Source organism: Marmota flaviventris, chromosome 19 (assembly GCF_047511675.1).
Source record: "Marmota flaviventris isolate mMarFla1 chromosome 19, mMarFla1.hap1, whole genome shotgun sequence".
Classification (NCBI taxonomy): domain Eukaryota; kingdom Metazoa; phylum Chordata; class Mammalia; order Rodentia; family Sciuridae; genus Marmota; species Marmota flaviventris.
In genome coordinates, this window is record NC_092516.1 from 2,128,442 (window position 1) to 2,147,298 (window position 18,857).

At 50.5% G+C, this 18,857-nt stretch overlaps 1 protein-coding gene across 1 annotated transcript in view; it reads right to left on the reverse strand.

Moving 5' to 3' along the window:
* Positions 1–517: 517 nt before the first annotated feature.
* The window catches only part of Grin2a (glutamate ionotropic receptor NMDA type subunit 2A), a 323,436-nt gene continuing 305,096 nt past the window's right edge, over positions 518–18,857 (reverse strand). The window contains exons 12-13 of the mRNA XM_027940847.2: positions 8,108–8,346; positions 518–2,323 (exon numbers count right to left, since the gene is read on the reverse strand). Coding sequence (XP_027796648.2) covers positions 518–2,323; positions 8,108–8,346 — 2,045 coding nt within the window. The remainder of the gene's footprint in view (positions 2,324–8,107; positions 8,347–18,857) is intronic.

The following is an 18,857-nucleotide window of genomic DNA, read 5'->3' on the forward strand; positions in this document are numbered from 1 at the left end:
GAGAACGGTTACGAGCCAGACTTCCTAACCTCCCGCACAGGTCCATCTCGCTCCGGTGCAGGTGCGTTCCTAACTGTCCTATTGTCTGTGTCAGGGTCACATGCATACCATATTGCTTATTCTGTATTAGAGAAACCATTAGGCATTTCAGATGAGGAAATGACATGGTGGACCGATGTTAATGGGATTTGAATACAGGGAACCATAACATCGCCATCGACACCCTGGGCCGTTATTGCCAACACACCTGGTAAGGCGTGTCCGGAGACCTGCCCTTTTTTTTGTTTTGTTTTGTTTTTGGTTAAGGACTTAACTCTCTGGTTTCTGCTGTGCTCAGCACACAGCTCAAAGATTCCTTGAGTGGCAGATTATGGCATGAGCCATGTGCAAAAGAGCCAACAAAAATGACCTCTCTAAGCCCTCCTCCTCCTTGCAGGGCACTATCGGACGACCACATTCACCCTCCAGAGCGCTCACCACTCCATGTTTCCCTATGATAAAACATTAATGGGAGAGTTTAAACATCAGATTCGATACTAGGCATTTTCTTGTACACGCGTCTATTGCTGCAGGAATTTAAAACCCTGGGGGTAGAGTACATATTATTCTTATTTGCAGCATAAGGCATAACATGCTCCGAAATATACACATCACTGTGGCCCCGACTGTCCCTGGAACAGTACGACGCCGTGGACCTCAAGGATGATCGAAGGTAGCTGTCATTCATGGCCTGCGAGGGCAACGAGTGTTTATAGGGGTCTGAGGGGCATCTCCCAATAACGAGGCGCTGGTCATCCCCGTGGGAGTGGAGGAAGGGGTTGTCGGAGGTGTGGTCTGGCAACAGAGACTGGCTCCTCTTGCTGCCCTCCAGACCCTGGGGGAAGAGGGAGCTCTTGTTCCCCGAGAGTTTGCTGGAGGGGACGCTGAACAGGCTCCCATACAAGTTGCCCTCCAGAAGCCGCTCCCTGTCCTTGAGGCTTATGCTCCGGGAGGGCCTGCCCAGGTCCATCTCCCTGGGTTTATCCAGGATGTTGTCGTAGGAATGCTGGCGGCTGATCCTCAGTTTGCTCTTCTGGAACTGGAGAGCGTTGTTCTGCGCCCAGTCCTGCTGGTAGACCTCCTCCCGGGGCGTGGGGTTCCCCGTCTCCTGCAGCATCTGGTCTTCGTCGATGTCGTAGAGGTTGCCCATCCGCAGGCAGGCGTCACACTTGAAGGGGGACCTCATGGTGAAATGGCCGGAATAGGTGGGCAGGTTGGAGAGGCAGCTCCTGCAGTGGGTGGAGCCCTGGCGGTAGCGGTCGCTGCCCTCGCTGTGGGGGGACCCCTTGTCTTTGAGGGTGAAGTGCTTGGCGTAGAGCTTGTACTGGTGGTCGTTGTTGGGAAGCCCGTCTTCGTTACGCAGGGGGTTGCGGTTCATGGGCAGCGTGGAGTCCGCCTTGTGGAAGTTCTCGTTGTGATCCTGGTAGCTGTCCGGGAAGCCCACGTTCTCCGGAAGGGCCATGTTTTCCACGAACTGGGGCGGGTCCAGGTGGAAGCTGGGCTCCTTCTCCCCGTCGATGGTGTAGATCTTGTCCCTGGGCGAGCCCGCCTTGGTCTTCAGGTAGGTGCGCTCCACCTCGCTGCAGTCCTTGGGGAACTTGGAGGCCAGGGACCTCTTGAAGTTGTCCTTGGTCTTGTGGCTCTTGTTGTTGTCCAGCTCCCGGTGGCACGTGGCACGACTGGAAGCTTCGGAGATGTCGGAGTGGGCCACCTCTTCGGGAAGGTACCGGGGGCTCTTTAGGGAGTGGGTCCTGTTCTCCACGGTGGTCCCCTCATCCCTGTGGGACACCGGGTTCTGGCTCAGAGAATCCTGGCGCAGGGACTCCATGGACTTCTTCCACAGCTGCCGGGGCCTGGAGTTGCCTTTGGACTCTGTGCTCACGGCCACCTCCACCGTGTTCGGGTTGGACTCGTTGAGGGTGAGAGGGTGCTGGCCTTGGAACACGTAGTTGTTGAGGTTATCCTTGTGCCTGTTGGCGACGAACGTTTGGAGTTCATTCATGTTGTCCCCAAAGATGCTGTCCTTCCCCTGAAAGGACCTGTTGTCCGAGTAGATGAGGTTCCCCTTGTCTGAGACCATGTCCATGATGAGGGAACCTCTCTGGATGAAGTCCGGGGCTCTTTTGGGTGAGTCCATTCTGGAGGAGTTCATGTTGGACACGTTGGACGTGTTCTTGGCCGACCGAAGGAGCTGCAGCATGTTGCTCTGGGAACCGGTCAGGCTGAAGTCTGGAGATTTCTTCTTTTCTTCGATGTGCACTCCGTGAATGCAGCTGTAGATGCCCTGTGAGGGAGCAAGACCAAACAGCCGTCAGCATGGTCCCGTGGTGCCAGACCGTTCCCACCTGGACCTCACCCACAGAGGGGAGGTGGGCTTCCTGTAGGAACCCCGGATAAACAGCAGTGTCCTCTGACCCCTGATGAACTCTTCACTGAACCCCAACTTATAGGGCCTCAGGTTTGTCTGACAGCTCCGGCTAGGACTACCTTGGCCACGAGTCACACGTGGAGTTTGAGAGAAGGAATCAGCCGACCTTCATACAACTGTAGGTCTCTGGGCCTCAGGACTGACCCACCAGGACATTCAGTCGGCCCCCCAACACCTGCAGCACAGAGCCAGTCTTGTCCACGTTCTCTAGCAGCGTCTTTGGAGTTTGGACAGCAGAGAGTCAGCTACTGACAAAGAATCCAAGTCCCCAGGCAAGGGTCACTTACAATGGATTCTTTTCTGGAATGACCCGCCTGAGTGCTGAAGCCACCGAGAGATCAAGGCATGGAGCCAGGAGGAGCCTGAAGAGGCCCGAGAAACTCCCTGTCCTGGGACACACGGAAGGGAGGAGCGAGATCCCCGGGAGGCAGTCAGACCCCTCACGGAGGGACAGACACAGCTGCTGGAACAGGACAATGGCAGGCCAGCCTGCCATGCTGTGGGGCTGCTGAAGGAAGGCCACCAGGTGAAGTGGCTTGAACCCCGGAGTCGCCCTCTTTGACTTCTTATTGACCTGCTCTGTTGGTGAGCGTGTGCACTTAGCATTGGGTTCCCATCGCTAACGATCGTGAGGAGTTCTCGTGACACGGAGATGCCTCCTTTCAGTCCGTCCAGGGAACGGAAGGACTTAGGGACTCCCGGGCAGCTGAAGTATGACACGATCACCTCTAAGTCTCCTCATTTTCCACTCCTTTCTTAGAAATAACTTTTTAATTTTTTTCCAGTACTGAGGATTCAGGGGCGATTCACCACTGAGCCACATCCCCAGCCCTTTTTTATATTTTATTTAGAGACAGGGTCTTGCTGAGGTGCTAAATGCCTTGCTAAGTTGCTGAGGCTGGCTTTGGACTCACGGTCCTCCTGCTTCAGCCTCCCAAGCTGCTGGATCACAGGTGTGTGCTGCTCTACCAGGAGTAGCTTTGTTTTTTTGTTTTCAGTTAAAAGTGTCTGTTTAGGGCCAGGAGCGAGGCTCAGGGGTAGAGGGCTTGCCTAGCGTGTGTGAGGTCCTGACAGCACTTCAAACAAAAACAAAAAACCCAATAATAACTGTTTAGCTGTCGTCAGGGACAAGCTCTTGATTCATCTGCTGTAACAGGCAAGAGAGCATCCACAACATTTTGATTTGTGGCCGCCCGCTTTCTCCCGCCCCTACCCCAGGCTTTGGCAGCTGTACCTAAAGGAAACAATCGGCTCCGGGCTGCAGGACTGACTTGGTCCTCCCAGGACTAGACAACGCTGGAAGGGATCTGCACAGCTGATTCGGCAGCTGCTGCGGACTGTGGCGTGAGCTACAGGAGGTTTGTGTGATTAACTGACTGATAATGGAGGCTCCACTGCTTACCCCGCAGGGACGCTCGGGGACTGTGGCAGCCTCGACTCATCTGCACGGTCGCATTTTTCTGGACATTTCTAAAGACAGTTTCCACGGCAGCCTTTTTGGAACAGTCAACAGAAGGCCGACCCTTGTGGGTTGGAGCATTCCTCTAACCCTCTCCACCCGAGCCTCTGAGGCCCCAGGTGCTGGCCTGTGGCTTTAACTTGCACCCCCCTCTGGGGCCTGTGTAGTTGGCTGCTCATCCTCCTCACTGCTGGAAGGGCTCTGGAGCATCCACACGGTGGGTGTGACAGTCCTGCAATGTCCCAGGTGCCACCTAACCTGCACACTCACCTGTGACTCCTTGCCCCGGTTCAGTGATATAACCATCTTAGCTCTGGCCTAGGGGGGTGCTGCTCCTTAGCTCTGGCCTAGGGGGGTGCTGCTCCTCTAGATGGAGATCAGTTGCTTCCTGACGTCAGAATCGGCTGATGACTGCGCTTTTCCTTCTTGTTCTCAACATTATGAAAACACTAGTTTAATTTGTTTTTTTCTAAATTTGCAGTTTTATTTTAACCAGCTCCCTTTCTCCGCCTGGAGAGTCTAGAACTTTCCTCCCTCCCTTCTCCCTCAGAGCAATCTGCTCCCACCGGCCAGGATGAGCTGGCCACCGTGGTGCTGGGAGGAGCTGGGCTGTTGCAGGAGGTGGGTGGTGGCTGCTTTCGGCTTCCCAGGACTAATGAGACACCGCTAAGGCAGGTCCCAGGCACAGGAGGCAGAGGGAAGGACCAGCCAGGTTTGGATGACCGCATCCACCAAATGAGTTGACTGGCCTTCCAGATGCACTGCCCAGGAGGACAAGAGCATATCACAGGAAAATTGGAAGAGTCGGGGGCCTGGGACCCCTGGGACCCACCCCTTGGCAGGGCCTCGGGTGCTGTAACTCGGGTGGGATTGGCGCTGCGCCCTCTAGAGTATCTCAGGATGTGCAGCCCGCGGGGAGGGGTGGGGCTGCCCGCTGAGAGCCGAGGGCTTCACGTCTATTGGCTGGGTGTTCACTGTGCTCAAAGGAGAACTGGTGATGAGAAGATCTAGGATCTATGCAGAGAATGTCTGCCTTGGGGCGATGTAAATCTCAGAGCATTAGGGATCAGCATCCTTAGAAAGGAGCCCAAACTCTGAAGCAGACTGATGCATGTGACCAACTCTGCCTGAGAGGCAGATCTCTCTCTTCCGTGCCTTTGTCTAGCCTCTGGGTGAAGTGTGCAGAGCCCTGTTATTTCAGGAAACAGTGAAGCCCAAGGTCCCACTCTGGCCTTTGGAGCCTCAGCCTCCCACTGCAGGACGGGTGGGATTGGGGCAGCCTCACAGGGTGCTGTGGAGACTGCAGAGTTTGGAGGGGACGTCCCTGGCCCAGGTCTGCAGTGAACACACTATGTGCGGCTGTTGCTGCAAACTCCCTACTGCGGGGTTTTGTTTTATTTTAAGCAAATGATTGCATGGACGCAGTGAACGGGGTTATGCCTGGGCGTTGCTCTCCGTGCTGTGAGTTAGAGTGGGCATAAGATGGTGAATGTGTGGACGTGCCTGAGAGGCAAGCTCTGCCGGTGGAGGTAGCCCTTGACCAGAAAGGAAGGACCTTTTTATTTTTTGGCAACTCAGAGCCGACTCAGCCTATTCTGAGCTCCCCTAATAAAAAGAGGCAGGAAAGTATTAATAAGAACGAGAATTTCCTCCTCATACAGATCAGGTTACACTGACTTTAAAACACAAATTTTGGGGGAAGGGGAGCCAGTACTCAAGGAGGGCTCCCCGCAGCCTTTGGGGACACAGCAGTGATGGTAGTCCCTGCTCACATAGCACCAGGGGCCTCTCCCCCTACAAGGGGTGGCCAGATTCCCCCTGACCTGCAGCAACACCAACACAGCCTGCTCCTAGCTCCCTGTCCTCTCCTACCCCTCAGGAGGCTTGGAACCGGGGCCAGGGACTTAGCTCATTTTTGTGATGATGATCCTATCAACTTGGCTTCCTTCAGGGGTTCTCGGGTAGAGGAAATGCTCTTCCAAAACCAAGCAGGATTTACAAGCAAACGCAACAGTGTGCATTTGCTCAAGATAATCCCAGAATCATTTGGATATGAAAAGCCTTTGGTAATTGGCTGGGAGAATTAAAGTTGGCATAATACCTAGCTATATGCATGCACGTTGTTATTTTTAAGCAATCTGTGTGTTTAGATGCCATCAAGCTAATTAGGAAGTATGTATTTGCACAGAACCCGAGTTTGGAGTGCTATTGAATGGAGAAAATAAATCTTTCTCGCTAAGCTAATGTGTACCTTCCGAATCTCTAAAGTTCTTAAAATCGCCAAATGCTAAGAATACACAAATTTATTTTAAAGTGATTATTTAGTTTTCCCAATGAACATTAGCATATAAAATCAGATGTTTTTAAACAATGTTTTTTTTTTTAAAACCATATTTCAACTTCTAACTCAATTAAGCTCTTTCAGGGTGAAAAAACCTATCAGGTGGTAAATGGAAGAAATAGGTATAGATGAAAGAATGGATGGATGGATGGATGGACAGATGTGTGGATAGACTGACTGGAAGATGCATGGACAATATGCAGGTATGTGCATTTCTTACATTACAGGTAGGGGTGTGTCTAGGTTGTGGCACACGTGTGAGCATGTTATGTGAGTTGCATGCACATGTGTGTTCACAGTATGAACTATATAAATGTCCTGTGTTGCTCACATTTGATGGTTTGTTGTTTGTGGAAGAGTGAGGGCTTTTGCTGCCCCTGACCGTCTGGATTCAAGCCCTGTCTCCACATTACTGGCTGTGTGATCCGGGAGAACTCTCAACCTCCACTTTCGAGTTTTGCCATTTGCACATCTGTGACTAGTAGCACTACCTTCCTCACCTTTATATTGCAGATTAAGTGAGAGGAAGGACACAAAGTCCTTGTATGCACCTGGCCTGTGGAAATGCTCCATCGATACAAGCATCCCCATTACGGAGGAACTCCGTCACGTGCACACTGAGGGGAAAGCATACCTTCCAGACTGAGCTGTGGGAAAGGAGGTTCCCAGGAGTCGCACGCGAGCTGACTGCAGTGGGTGTACCCTGTGCTGTTGTGTGTGCTGAGCTGTGTGTGTTGAGCTCTGTGTGTTGAGTTGTGTGTGTGTTGAGCTGTGTGTGTTGAGTTGTGTGTGTTGTGTGTGTTGAGCTGTGTGTTGAGTTGTGTGTGTTGAGCTGTGTGTGTTGAGTTGTGTGTGTTGTGTGTGTTGAGCTGTGTGTTGAGCTGTGTGTGTTGAGCTGTGTGTTGAGCTGTGTGTGTTGAGCTGTGTGTGTTGAGTTGTGTGTGATGAGTTGTGTGTGTTGTGTGTGTTGTGTGTGTTGAGCTGTGTGTGTTGAGTTGTGTGTGTTGAGCTGTGTGTTGAGCTGTGTGTGTTGAGCTGTGTGTGTTGAGCTGTGTGTTGAGCTGTGTGTGTTGTGTGTGATGAGTTGTGTGTGTTGTGTGTGTTGAGTTTTCTGTGTTGAGCCGTGTGCTGTTTCCTGGTGGATGTGCATGGAGTTCCTCTGTGCTGTAGGTCTCTGTTTCATCCAGGCTCTGCTGGGTTGCACGTAGTTTTGTTTGAAGTCTGTGCACGCTGCATGGCGTGTGACGTGGATCTGTTTTGTTGTGCGAATCATGTTACAGTGAGGTAGAAGTCTACGTACTGGATGGCGTATGTGGGTCCTTAGGATGGAGGCTACAGGTGGAGAGGCTTTGTTGATCCCTGGTTTTTAAATGAATTGGTTACTAATATTTAAAATAGGTTTCACATAAAACCAGAGGACACTTTCTCTTTTGAAAGTAGAATACCTGACAGTGTTGGCCATACTTCCCGTGAGACAGCGCCGAGGGCAGCTGAGAATGGCCGCCTCCTTCAGGTTGATAACATGCGATTTGCCCCAGTCTCCGGATTCCCTGCTGCTCTCCGTGGAGACGCCACAATCTGGCCAGGGTGCTTCGTCTCACCCGGGCTGTTCCCCTCAGGCCCAGCTTGCCTCCCCATTCCCATTCACTCCCTTTCTGAGTTCGCACCTCTGGCTTGGACATGCACGAACCCCGGGTCCTTTCTGACAAACCCAAGACGGGAGGGTGAGGAGGCGAGGATGTGCAGACCCCAAAAGAAGTGAAATCCGCCCACTCCTCTGGAATTCCTGGGCTTCCTGCACCTGCCCGCTACCCCAGGACGTCGCAGCCGTGGTACTGACCCTGCTGATGGAGAAGAGCAGCCCGGGCCGGTCCGAGCACACGCCCGTGAAGCAGAAGCGCAGCTTCCAGTAGAAGAGGTGCTCCCAGATGAAGGTGATGAGGCTGAGGGCCATGGCGGCGGCCAGCATGTAGAACACGCCCGCCATGTTGTCGATGTCCAGCTGGCTGCTCATCACCTCGTTCTTCTCGTTGTGGCAGATCCCCGTGAGCCACAGAGTCTCCAGCTCCTCCATCTCCCCTGAAAGGAACACAACACCCAGGCAGTGAGGACCAGAGGGGCTGGGGACAGAAGTGCGTGACCTACAGCTGTGTGACCTTGAGGCAAGACGGCCCTCTGGTCGCTCACTTGCTAAGTCAGGATAACCAGGATGAGGCCCCTGTTATCATCACCGTGAAATTGGAACCACGCCCAGAATAGAGACCGGGGCTCGGTGCCTGCTTTGGTTTGGTTTGGGTCATTACTAGGCTCTTCCACTTGCTTACCCACCCCTGCCCCCAGAACCCCCCAAGCTCTGAGCAGGATGTGGGGACCGACCAGCAGCAAGCTGCACGGACAGACCTCACTGCCACCTGACTTCGTCGCTGGCCTGCTGTGTGGACTTGGAGCCACAGTTACGCCGTCTGTGGAATGTATGGCCCCTGCTCGGAGTCGTGGTGAGCACCCTGAAGTGCCTGTTCCCAGTCAGTCCTCATAAACAATAGCTTGTGCTGCTCCTTACTGTCACCGAGAGAATGCCCGCCCGGGGCCTGGTGGAGGGCAGCCCCCGAATGGATCCGTTCCTTCTTTCCCATCTCTTTAGAACATCCAGAGTTACTCCAAAAAGTCACCCACCCGCAGTATACATGGGACACAAGACTTCAATTGAAGAAGACATCTCCGGCTCTGAATGGCCCCTTGCAAACTAAACACCTCCTCCCTTCAGTCGCAGTTAGAGAAGCAGGTGGGGTTTTCAATGAGAGGAAACTGGTGTGCATGCTTAGCATCATCCTCTGTCTTTGTCATGTGGGAGGAATTCTCTGATCTAAGCGTCTGGTAATTACACTGACTGTCGGGCAATTCACTAAACCATGGCACTTAAGACGATGATTCAGCCCTTAAAAATCATCTTTCAAGGATACCAATAATCAAAGACGATGCATGTGACGTTAAATTCAGATTACGGCTATATGCATACATGTGCATATGTAATTTCTAAGATGTGATAAGAGACATTTGGAGGAAAATAAATACTTCAAGTGTTTTCATTGATTCTCCTTTAAAGAGGTGAATCATGATTATTGATCTCAAATGGGTCCTTTTGGTTTTGTGAAGTTAGCACGTGTTGCTCTTGTTTTGTTCTCGCTCTTGAATTACTTGAACATACGAATCTAAGTTGAGAGAGTTTTTTTGGTCCAGTCTTTGAAGATGTCATCCAGTTTCCTCCTGATTTGGACTGCAGTTGTGAGACGGCGGCTGATCTTATTGGTGCTACTTTCTTTGCGATCCGTATTTTCTCTTGAATTGCTTCTGAGGATTTCACTTTGTAACCCCCGATCCTCAGTGTCTCTATAGCTTTGTGATTCCAGGCCTGAGAACAGCGATGAGTTGATTGTACAGCAGGTGGCCTTTTCAGACTGGCCTCTTTGACCTATTAACATGCATTTCTAATTCCTCTGTACCTTTTCCTGGCTTGACAGCTCATTCCTGTTTATTAGTGAATAATATTCCATGCTCTGGATGGCCACTGTATTCATCCGTCCACTTACTTTAAGGACATCTTGGTGATTTCGAAGTTTGAGCCATTACGGATAAAATTGCCCTAAACATTTATGTGCAGTTTTTCGGGACCTATTTTCAACTCATATGGGCAAATACTTGGGAGCATTCCTGCTGGGTTGTAAGGTGAGGCTCTGTCTAGCTTTGGGAAAGTGTGACCTCTATTCCAAAGTGGCTGTCCCCTTTCCCACTCCTGCCATCAAGGAACAAGAGTTCCTGCTGATGCACGTCCTCACCAGCATTGACTGGTGCCGTGGGCGTTCAGGATTTTTGCCATTTTCATGGGGGTGTAATGCTATCTTGTTTAATTGGGGTGTTTTGCTTTAATGGACAATTCCCTAATGACCTATGATAATTCTCTTTTTTTTCCTGAAAATTTTTAAAATATTCTGGGCTTTCTTGTTCTACCTTCTAGGTTACTAACCTTGTTTTAGTATCTCTATTCCTTTCTCTCTGGGCTGCTCTTGGATGATGCCCATGGATCCATCTTCCAGTTCACTTGTTCTTTCATTGTGATATTCGGCTTTATGTTTCAATTCTGATCTACTTATTTTAACTGGGGCATTCATTGTTTTTGTTTTGTTTTGTTTTGTTTTTGGCTTTCTTACAGTTCTGCCTGATCTTTTTGTCATGATGTCGCACTCCGTCGTCGTGATTTTTAAAACTTTTATGTATTTAACAGTTTCACACCTATAATCTTACCGACTGGTTCTCGAGCTTCTCATCCTCTGTCTGCTGCGTGTGCCGACTCATGGTGGATTACTTCCCTGTGACATTTGTAGCTTCTGATCAGGAGCTGATCCTCTGCAGAGCTGTTCCCCCTCTCACCACCATGAGTCCCCCAAGAACACCGCGTTATAGAAATGTCTCTACAGAGGGTTCTGGGTTTGCTTCTGCCACATCTCCAGGGGTTTTCAATGTACTAGTTTCAGTATGGAAAAAAAAAAATTTTTAAATGCAATTACTGCACCATGTGTACAGCAGACCTTTGGAGGCCAATACTTATTTGTGTTTCAATTCCTCATTCAGAAGCTTCAAACAGATGGCAAACCTCCTTGCATTTCCTTCCCTTTGATGGACAGAGATTTTTCCTAGTTTCCTTTTCATAGAATAAGTGACTCACTGAGGTCTCAGATTTGTTCATCAGAGGGAAAGTATACATATTTATGAAAAAGAAAAAATGTGGAACCTGTCCCCTTACAAGTTCTTCACCCACAAAGAAGGTGGCTTGTTCTTCAGTGGCACAGGGCAAGGGATGGGAAGGGGTATCTTGATTCAATTCCTTTCTTTCCAACAGCCCCCGGCACTTGTACACAGTCACACGTGTCGTCAGAGACTCCAATATGACTTCCTTGTCCCCCAGCACCACCAGGAGCTGAATCCAATCCCGGCGTCCGCCATGTTGCTTGAGGCTTACATAACAGCTTCCTCTCTTCCCCAGACCAGCGCCATCTCTTCCCCAACACTGACTTCCCTCTCCCTTTGGAGTTTATGAGGGCATAAAAATAGGTCTTCTGCTCATGACTCATAAGATTCCCAGCACATCTGTCCTTTACTCTTATCCCCCAAAGAGCCAGTTTGTCAGCCTGCAGCAGCAGCCGCCAGGTACAAGAAACATCACCTCGATTTTTTTTTCAGGATGTAAATACAAAGGATTTTCTTCTGCCCTTTTTCCCACACAACAGCTTTCTTTAGAATAAGTCAACTTGCCCAGCCGGGCCCGGATTCCAAAAAGAGAGCAAATTCCCATTTCTCAATTCCAATTACAGCCTGTTCCAATCATTTTCCAGTTAATCATTCCTTGCCTCGTGGCCCTCTCTGACTAGCGTACCGAACTGTAGTTCAAATACTTTCTTATTTCGTTTTTAATTTACTCAAGTATATTGTAATCTCCTTGAGGGAGAGCAGGGACCATGTTTTATGATTTTGATATTTCTCATGGCTTGCAGCACACAGTAAGCCCTGAGTCCATATTTCCTGTTTCTGCTTCTTTCCTTCTATCCCCAGGCTTATATTGGGCAGGACTGCAAAAAACAAGTTCAGGTCTCTTCGGTGAGCGGTCCTGCCAAGGGGAACCGGGCAGAGGGCCCGAGGGTCGGTGTGTGAAGCGTGTAGCCCCCAGCTGGGTGAGCATCCAATGTCATTTTCCACAGAGGAGTCTGTCCGATCACTGTCCTGTCCGTTTTCCTATTGCAAAGAGGTCACAGTCTTTGTCAGTGTTACCCCGTGAAGCAGAGCTGACAAATGGGACAATTAAATCTCTTTCCGGAAGCCGACTCCTTCTTGCTGGGAAGCCACAAGCTAAGTGCCCTGCTGGGAGCCGGCGGAGCCTTGGGTTGGCGGCTCTGGGTCGCACCCATAGTGTCCCTCTCCCTTCTGGAGAAGACAGATCCCCCATGTAAGGCTCAGAACTGGATCCTCTTCCGTTTACTCCTCTAATGACAGACAGCGTGTGAATACTCGCAGAACTCCTCTGCACCCCTGGGAAATCACACCTGAGTTAACGGTGCTTCGTGTGTCTGTGGTCAAGGGAGAAGATGGTGCCAAACGCAGGTATCCCTGCTGCTCTGAATTCCGCAGCATCCTGAGACTGCAAGTCCAGCGCAGGGAGCAGGGGCCACAGCCCTCTCCCCTCCTGATGTTGGCACCTTCAAAAGCCAGAGAGGTGCAAAGCCTAGGAAGGAAGGAGCTTGTGCAGATGGCTGAGGCGGCGCTGGGTGTCTCAGACTCTTTCCGTCGTCTGCTTGGGTGATAACTGCTAGAGGCGGCAAGAGAGGAACAGGTCAATCGGAAGAACAGGTACACATGGTGCAGGTTGGTGCAGGGGCACGGGATTCCCCAGTAGCCACCCAGTCACAGTAAGGCACAAGGCATGGGCTTCACATTTGCAAAAAGGAGCGATTGAGCATTCAGCCAGATCCAGCCCAGCAACTCGCAAGATGCTTTAGGTAGAAAAGGTAGGATGGACCACAAAGGTCAGCACCGAGGAGGCCTGTCCAGGGGAGAGGCTCCGAGCAGACTCTGCTCTCCACCAAGTACCAGCAGTCAGCTCCTGCTCGGCCCTCAGACTCCTTCCCAGCACCTGCAGATTAGATGTCATCTACTCCACAGGACTGTCCAAGAGCTACGGGACTGCTTCCTGAAGGGACTCTATGGGAGCAACGTGACAAGCCTCCAGGTCTCCTGAACACTGCTCCCCGAGGTCAGCCGGGAAAAATCCAGTTTGAACCTTTAGGCTTTGTCCAGAACCCAGGAAATTTGCTGGAACATTTTTTAAAAATCAGCCTCGACGTATATCCTTGCAGGAAGCCATCTAGATAGTTTTTCTTGGTTTCTGGCCAAGGCACTTGATCCTAGGCAGTAATGCTATAAAAAGTGATTGTGTGCGACTGAGAAACTGGGTTTGAGGTTCTGTCTCAAATTTGATCAAGAAAGCTAATGCCTTTGTTCATCAGAGGATTCCGTGTGTGTGTGTGTTTACTTGTTTATTCACTCCTTCATCCGCTCACTCCTTCACTCATCCCCTGGGGAAGAACATTCCAAGGCCCATGCATTTTCAGGTAGAGGTGAGTAACGTGACCTTTGGCCTCTGAGAGGTCAGAGTCCTGTGGAAGTCCCAGTCCTGCACACCAGCAGTTACGGAGTGCACGGATGGTGGATGGGCATCGAGCTGGAGGCAGGAAGACACATGGAATGTTTTGAGATCAGAGAGTAGCTCAGATTTGGGGGAAGGAAGAGGGGCCCAAAGGGCAGGAGTGAGAATGCAAAGCTTCAGCTTTTGAGCTGAGGAGTCTGGGACATCCTAGGAACAAGAGGGCGCCGAATGTGTTTCCATAGTGAACACCCGGGTGCAAGTCCTGCTGTAGATAAGAAAACTCTGCTGCCCGTGTTTCTCCAATCACGGCCCCTTGATAAGAAACCCATGTCTCCTCACATGTCAGGTAAGACGGGCTCTTGCCGCACGTGACAATGGTTCTTTCAAACCGTGCTGCAGTGCGGAAGAAGATCACTCTTCTATTGGAGAACAGTCATTATTACAGTCTCATCCTGATCTCAGAGACAGAGTACTCAGAGTAAGCCCTTCTACTCCCAGGAGAGACAGTGACTGGTAGAAACCCACTTGCAAGAGACTACTGCTGACAAGGATTCCCTGTAAGGTGTCATCGATGTCACCAGGTATGCAGCACTGTGCTGAGAACTGGACGATGACCTCTGTGGCTTAGTCACCTGCACTCAGGTCTGAGCCCCCAGGAAGTCTCTCCTGGGTACAAGGGAACGTAGGCAGGACCCTGATTTCTCCTGCCCTAACACCCCAGGTGTTTCTTCAGTACAGAACCTGTCACCATGGAGTCCAGCCATCACTTGCTCTATGTCTCCATCAATCAAAGGTGGTTTTGCCTTATGCTTCTTGCATCTCTGGCACAAGTCTTGGCACGTAGTTGTGGTTTATGAAACCACAAGGTTCCTCTGTCCGTCACCAGCCTGTGACCCACAGGTCTGGGATCAGCGAGAGAGGAAGCCATCAAGGAAGGCCAAGTCCCAGCAAAAGGGTCAGGAAGAGTCCCCAGACCCAGGGATCAGGGCTGACTCTCAGGGAAAGCAAGGTCCACTCCAAGATCCCGGCCGTGGACTCTGGTGGTGCCCACGGGGAGCAGACGGCCATCTGTACCTGGGCGACGTCGGATGATGGTGCTGCTGTTCCGGGGGGATCTGCCAGAGAACCACGAGGGGAAATGGCCCTGCTGGGCACTTTGAGAAGCCCACCTGGAATCGGAAATGGCCAAGTGACAACTTTCTTTGTGGACATTCTAGGGCACAGATTCGTGCCAGTCTACCATTCTCAACAAGATCAGGCGTGGGGATGAATCCGCAGCCCTGGGAGTGAGGATGGCCGGGCCCAGGGACTGGGGAAGGTCCTCTCTTGCCCAGTTGCCCTGCATATGGAAGGAGCTGCTGGTCAGGTCTGGGGATCTAGTCTGTGGCCTCAGAGCAGGGTGAGGTCAGTCAGATGTGACCACTGACCTGGGGGCTTGGCTTTAGTTACTGCACCCTCCAGACTCAAAGCCAGAGTCAAGCCAGTCTCCAGGAGCAGCAGGAAACTCACCCTTTCTTCCCTGCGGGGACTCCGCACCTGAAGTTCTCTTTACAAAGAAACAAAGACAAATATACAACCTCCCCCAATCCAGAAAACAAAACCGACTCGTCTGATAAATAAGAGAAAGATAAAACCCATGTGACCTTGGGTCTGGAATAGTATTCTGGAGTCTGTGACCGCTGGGCCTAGAATCTCAGAGGGCCGCTGCAGTTTGCGGAAGAGAAAAAAAAAATACCTGGGATGTTGGTGGCGATGGGGAATAGAACAAGACTCCAGACACAAGCAGACTGGATTCGGAAGATAAATATTCCTTATTTAAATGTCAGAATATTCCATTTCTGTATAATGCTGAGAAGCCACAAAACTGAAATAAAAATAGGGCTCGGCTTAACTGTATCCAGTTAGACGCAGACAAGCTGTCTCAGGCACAAACGCTCGTCACCACCTTCCGACTGAGGTTTCTCCCCAGGACGGAACTGGAGCACCATGGGGTTCACTGCGGCCTGTTGCCACCTGGCTAGACTTCCCAGGCCATTTGACCAACCGTGCCAGGTGGAGTCCAGTCATTTGCTGTCCACGTGTCCCCATCTTGTATCTCTTGGAGAAGACCAGTTAAAAAGAAGAGAGAGGACTGGGAAAGCGTGGTCCCAGTGTTCCATGAGAGGATGGAGCTGGAGAGAAATAAATCTCTGAAGCCAGACGGAAGAGAAGTTGTTGGAAGTCTCTGAAATTCTGTGTGCACCAAGCCCTTCTGGGGCCTCCTTAACCAACGTGCCTCCCACGGGGAGAGACGATCAGGCCAGTGTGACCTGAAAGCCCTGTGCACGTGTGAGCCTCCGTGAAGTCACAGTGACTTTTTGACTCTGCACATTTTTTTCAGTCAATTGTCCTCACGATCTTGTGACGCATCCCGCCAAGGCGTGAGGACTTTTTAATATCACAAAGGGGTCCTTGTATTTAAAAGATTGTCGACACCAGATGAAAAAGGATAGCGATAATCCCATCTCCCATGCCAAGAAATATCTCCTTTCTTTCAGCAAATACAATGACCTCACTGCGTTTCAATTCCTTTTTTATTGAAGTGTTGACAGCAGGCTCCCCGGGGCTGTAAAATCCATAGCAAGTTGGCTCTCTGCCATTTCATGTCCATCCCCGCTGCCCAGGACAGTGCAGGGAGCTCAGGGGGCTCTCCAGTCTTGGCTGTGGATGAAGACGAAGAGGAAGAAGGAGGGAGGGGTGGGGAGTGGACAGAAAGGGAGAAGCAGGCCCCGTCCCTGTTGCCGGCACCACCCATGACGAGGCAGAGGGTAGCCCCTGTTTTGTCCATGGAGACTGGTGGGCTGAGGGCAGGGCTGGGTTAGGGCCCTAGAGGGCTCTCAGCTCTCCCTCTGATCGAGGTGTGCCTCTGGCTCCTCCTCTTTCTCCCAGGCCTGAGCCAGGGGCAGAGGGGAGTCTCTGGACTCAGATTCCAGCTCAGTATGTGAAGCGGACGCAAGGTCCCGGCTCCGCTCGACAAATCTGCACCTGAGATGCACCAGGGGATCTGATGATCCCACATCCAGCCGCACACCGCGGATGAGCGCCCTGGATTTCAGTTACATGGAGCCCAGAGCTCCTTCTAAGGCAGGAAGGAGAAACAGGGCCTCTGATGGGGGGAGCCACGTGCACCATGCGGGGAGCCAACTGGCTGCACCCCTTTTGGAAACTGGTTGCTACTCTGTGAATCTGAGTGTGTGCACACTGTGTGACGCATTGGTTCCACTCCCAGGCATCTTCCGAAACTGGTAAGTGACCATGTGAACAAAACAACTGTCAAAGAATGTTCAGAGCTCACCAAACTAGACATGATTGAAATGTCCATCAACCGCAAAATGGATGAATAAATTGTAGCAAATTTCTCCAATGGGCTGTTGCACAACAATAGAAAATGAGCTATGGGTATAGACACTGTGAAAGACGTTAGTGAGACATGTTGGAGGATCCACCATTGATAGGAAGTTCAAGGCAACATCTACCCCAGCCGTGGAGGGCAGAGCGGTGACTCCCTGGGGGAAGAGTCCGGCCCACGGGGCAGGAGGGAGCTTTCTGGGGCCACGTTGTGCCTGTCCATCTGGGTGGCGGTTGAATGTGGTATGAAAATTAACCGGGCGTTGGGGCTGGAGTAATATGATGAAAGAATGTTGTAGTTCCCAGAAGACACCAAGAAAGAAAGAAAAAGAGAGAGAAAGGACGGGTCCAGGAGAGGAATGGGCTCCTGTCAGGAGGGATAATAAGGAAGAGTGAGTAACCAGAAAAGAGAGGGAACAGACTGTCTAAATCAGAAAGAACGGAACCTTTTTTTTTAATGTGCGATTTTCTAACAGTGAGAGAGAGAGACTTGAAGGACTAGGGGGAGGAGCTATGTTTAACCCCAGTCTCCCATATTATTGGAATTATTTCAGAAGTACACGTTTCACTTCTACCATTTAAACCAGAGGCCAGACGTCTTTTTCTGTAAAGGGCCAGTTAGTGAAGAGGCTCTACTCTGTGGCCACCGGGTCTCCACTACGCCTCCACCCAAGGCAGCCACGGGCCCTGAGCCTCGCTCCAACAGAGCCTCTCTCCACCAACAGGCAGAGGCACAGGGGCCACCGGTGGCAGAACCCTGAGGAAGCAATCAAACAAAAGAAAATGACATTCAAAAAACCCTATGTGTTGGTACAGAATAGAGGACACAGAAACCAATCCACAAAACTACAACTACCTTATATTTGATAAAGGGGCTAAAAGCATGCAATGGAGGAAGGATAGCATCTTCAACAAATGGTGCTGGGAAAACTGGAAATCCATATGCAACAAAATGAAACTGAATCCCTTTCTCTCGCCATGCACAAAAGTTAACTCAAAGTGGATCAAGGAGCTTGATATCAAATCAGAGACACGCTGTCTGATAGAAGAAAAAGTTGGCTACGATCTACATACTGTGGGGTCGGGCTCCAAATTCCTCAATAGGACACCCATAGCACAAAAGTTAATAACTAGAATCAACAAATGGGACTTACTCAAACTAAAAAGTTTTTTCTCAGCAAAAGAAACAATAAGAGAGGTAAATAGAGAGCCTACATCCTGGGAACACTCCTCACACTTCAGATAGAGCCCTAATATCCAGAGTATACAAAGAACTCAAAAAATTATACAATAAGAGAACAAACAACCCAATCAACAAATGGGCCAAGGACCTGAACAGACACTTCTCAGAGGAGGACATACAATCAATCAACAAGTACATGAAAAAATGCTCACCATCTCTAGCAGTCAGAGAAATGCAAATCAAAACCACCCTAAGATACCATCTCACTCCAGTAAGATTGGCAGCCATTATGAAGTCAAACAACAACAAGTGCTGGCGAGGATGTGGGGAAAAGGGTACACTTGTACATTGCTGGTGGGACTGCAAATTGGTGCAGCCAATTTGGAAAGCAGTATGGAGATTTCTTGGAAAGCTGGGAATGGAGCCACCATTTGACCCAGCTATTCCCCTTCTCGGTCTATTCCCTAAAGACCTAAAAAGAGCATGCTACAGGGACACTGCTACATCGATGTTCATAGCAGCACAATTCACAATAGCAAGACTGTGGAACCAACCTAGATGCCCTTCAATAGATGAATGGATAAAAAAAATGTGGCATTTATACACAATGGAGTATTACTCTGCATTAAAAAATGACAAAATCATAGAATTTACAGGGAAATGGATGGCATTAGAGCAGATTATGCTAAGTGAAGCTAGCCAATCCCTAAAAAACAAATGCCAAATGTCTTCTTTGATATAAGGAGAGTAACTAAGAACAGAGTAGGGTCGAAGAGCATGAGAAGAAGATTAACATTAAACAGGGATGAGAGGTGGGAGGGAAAGGGA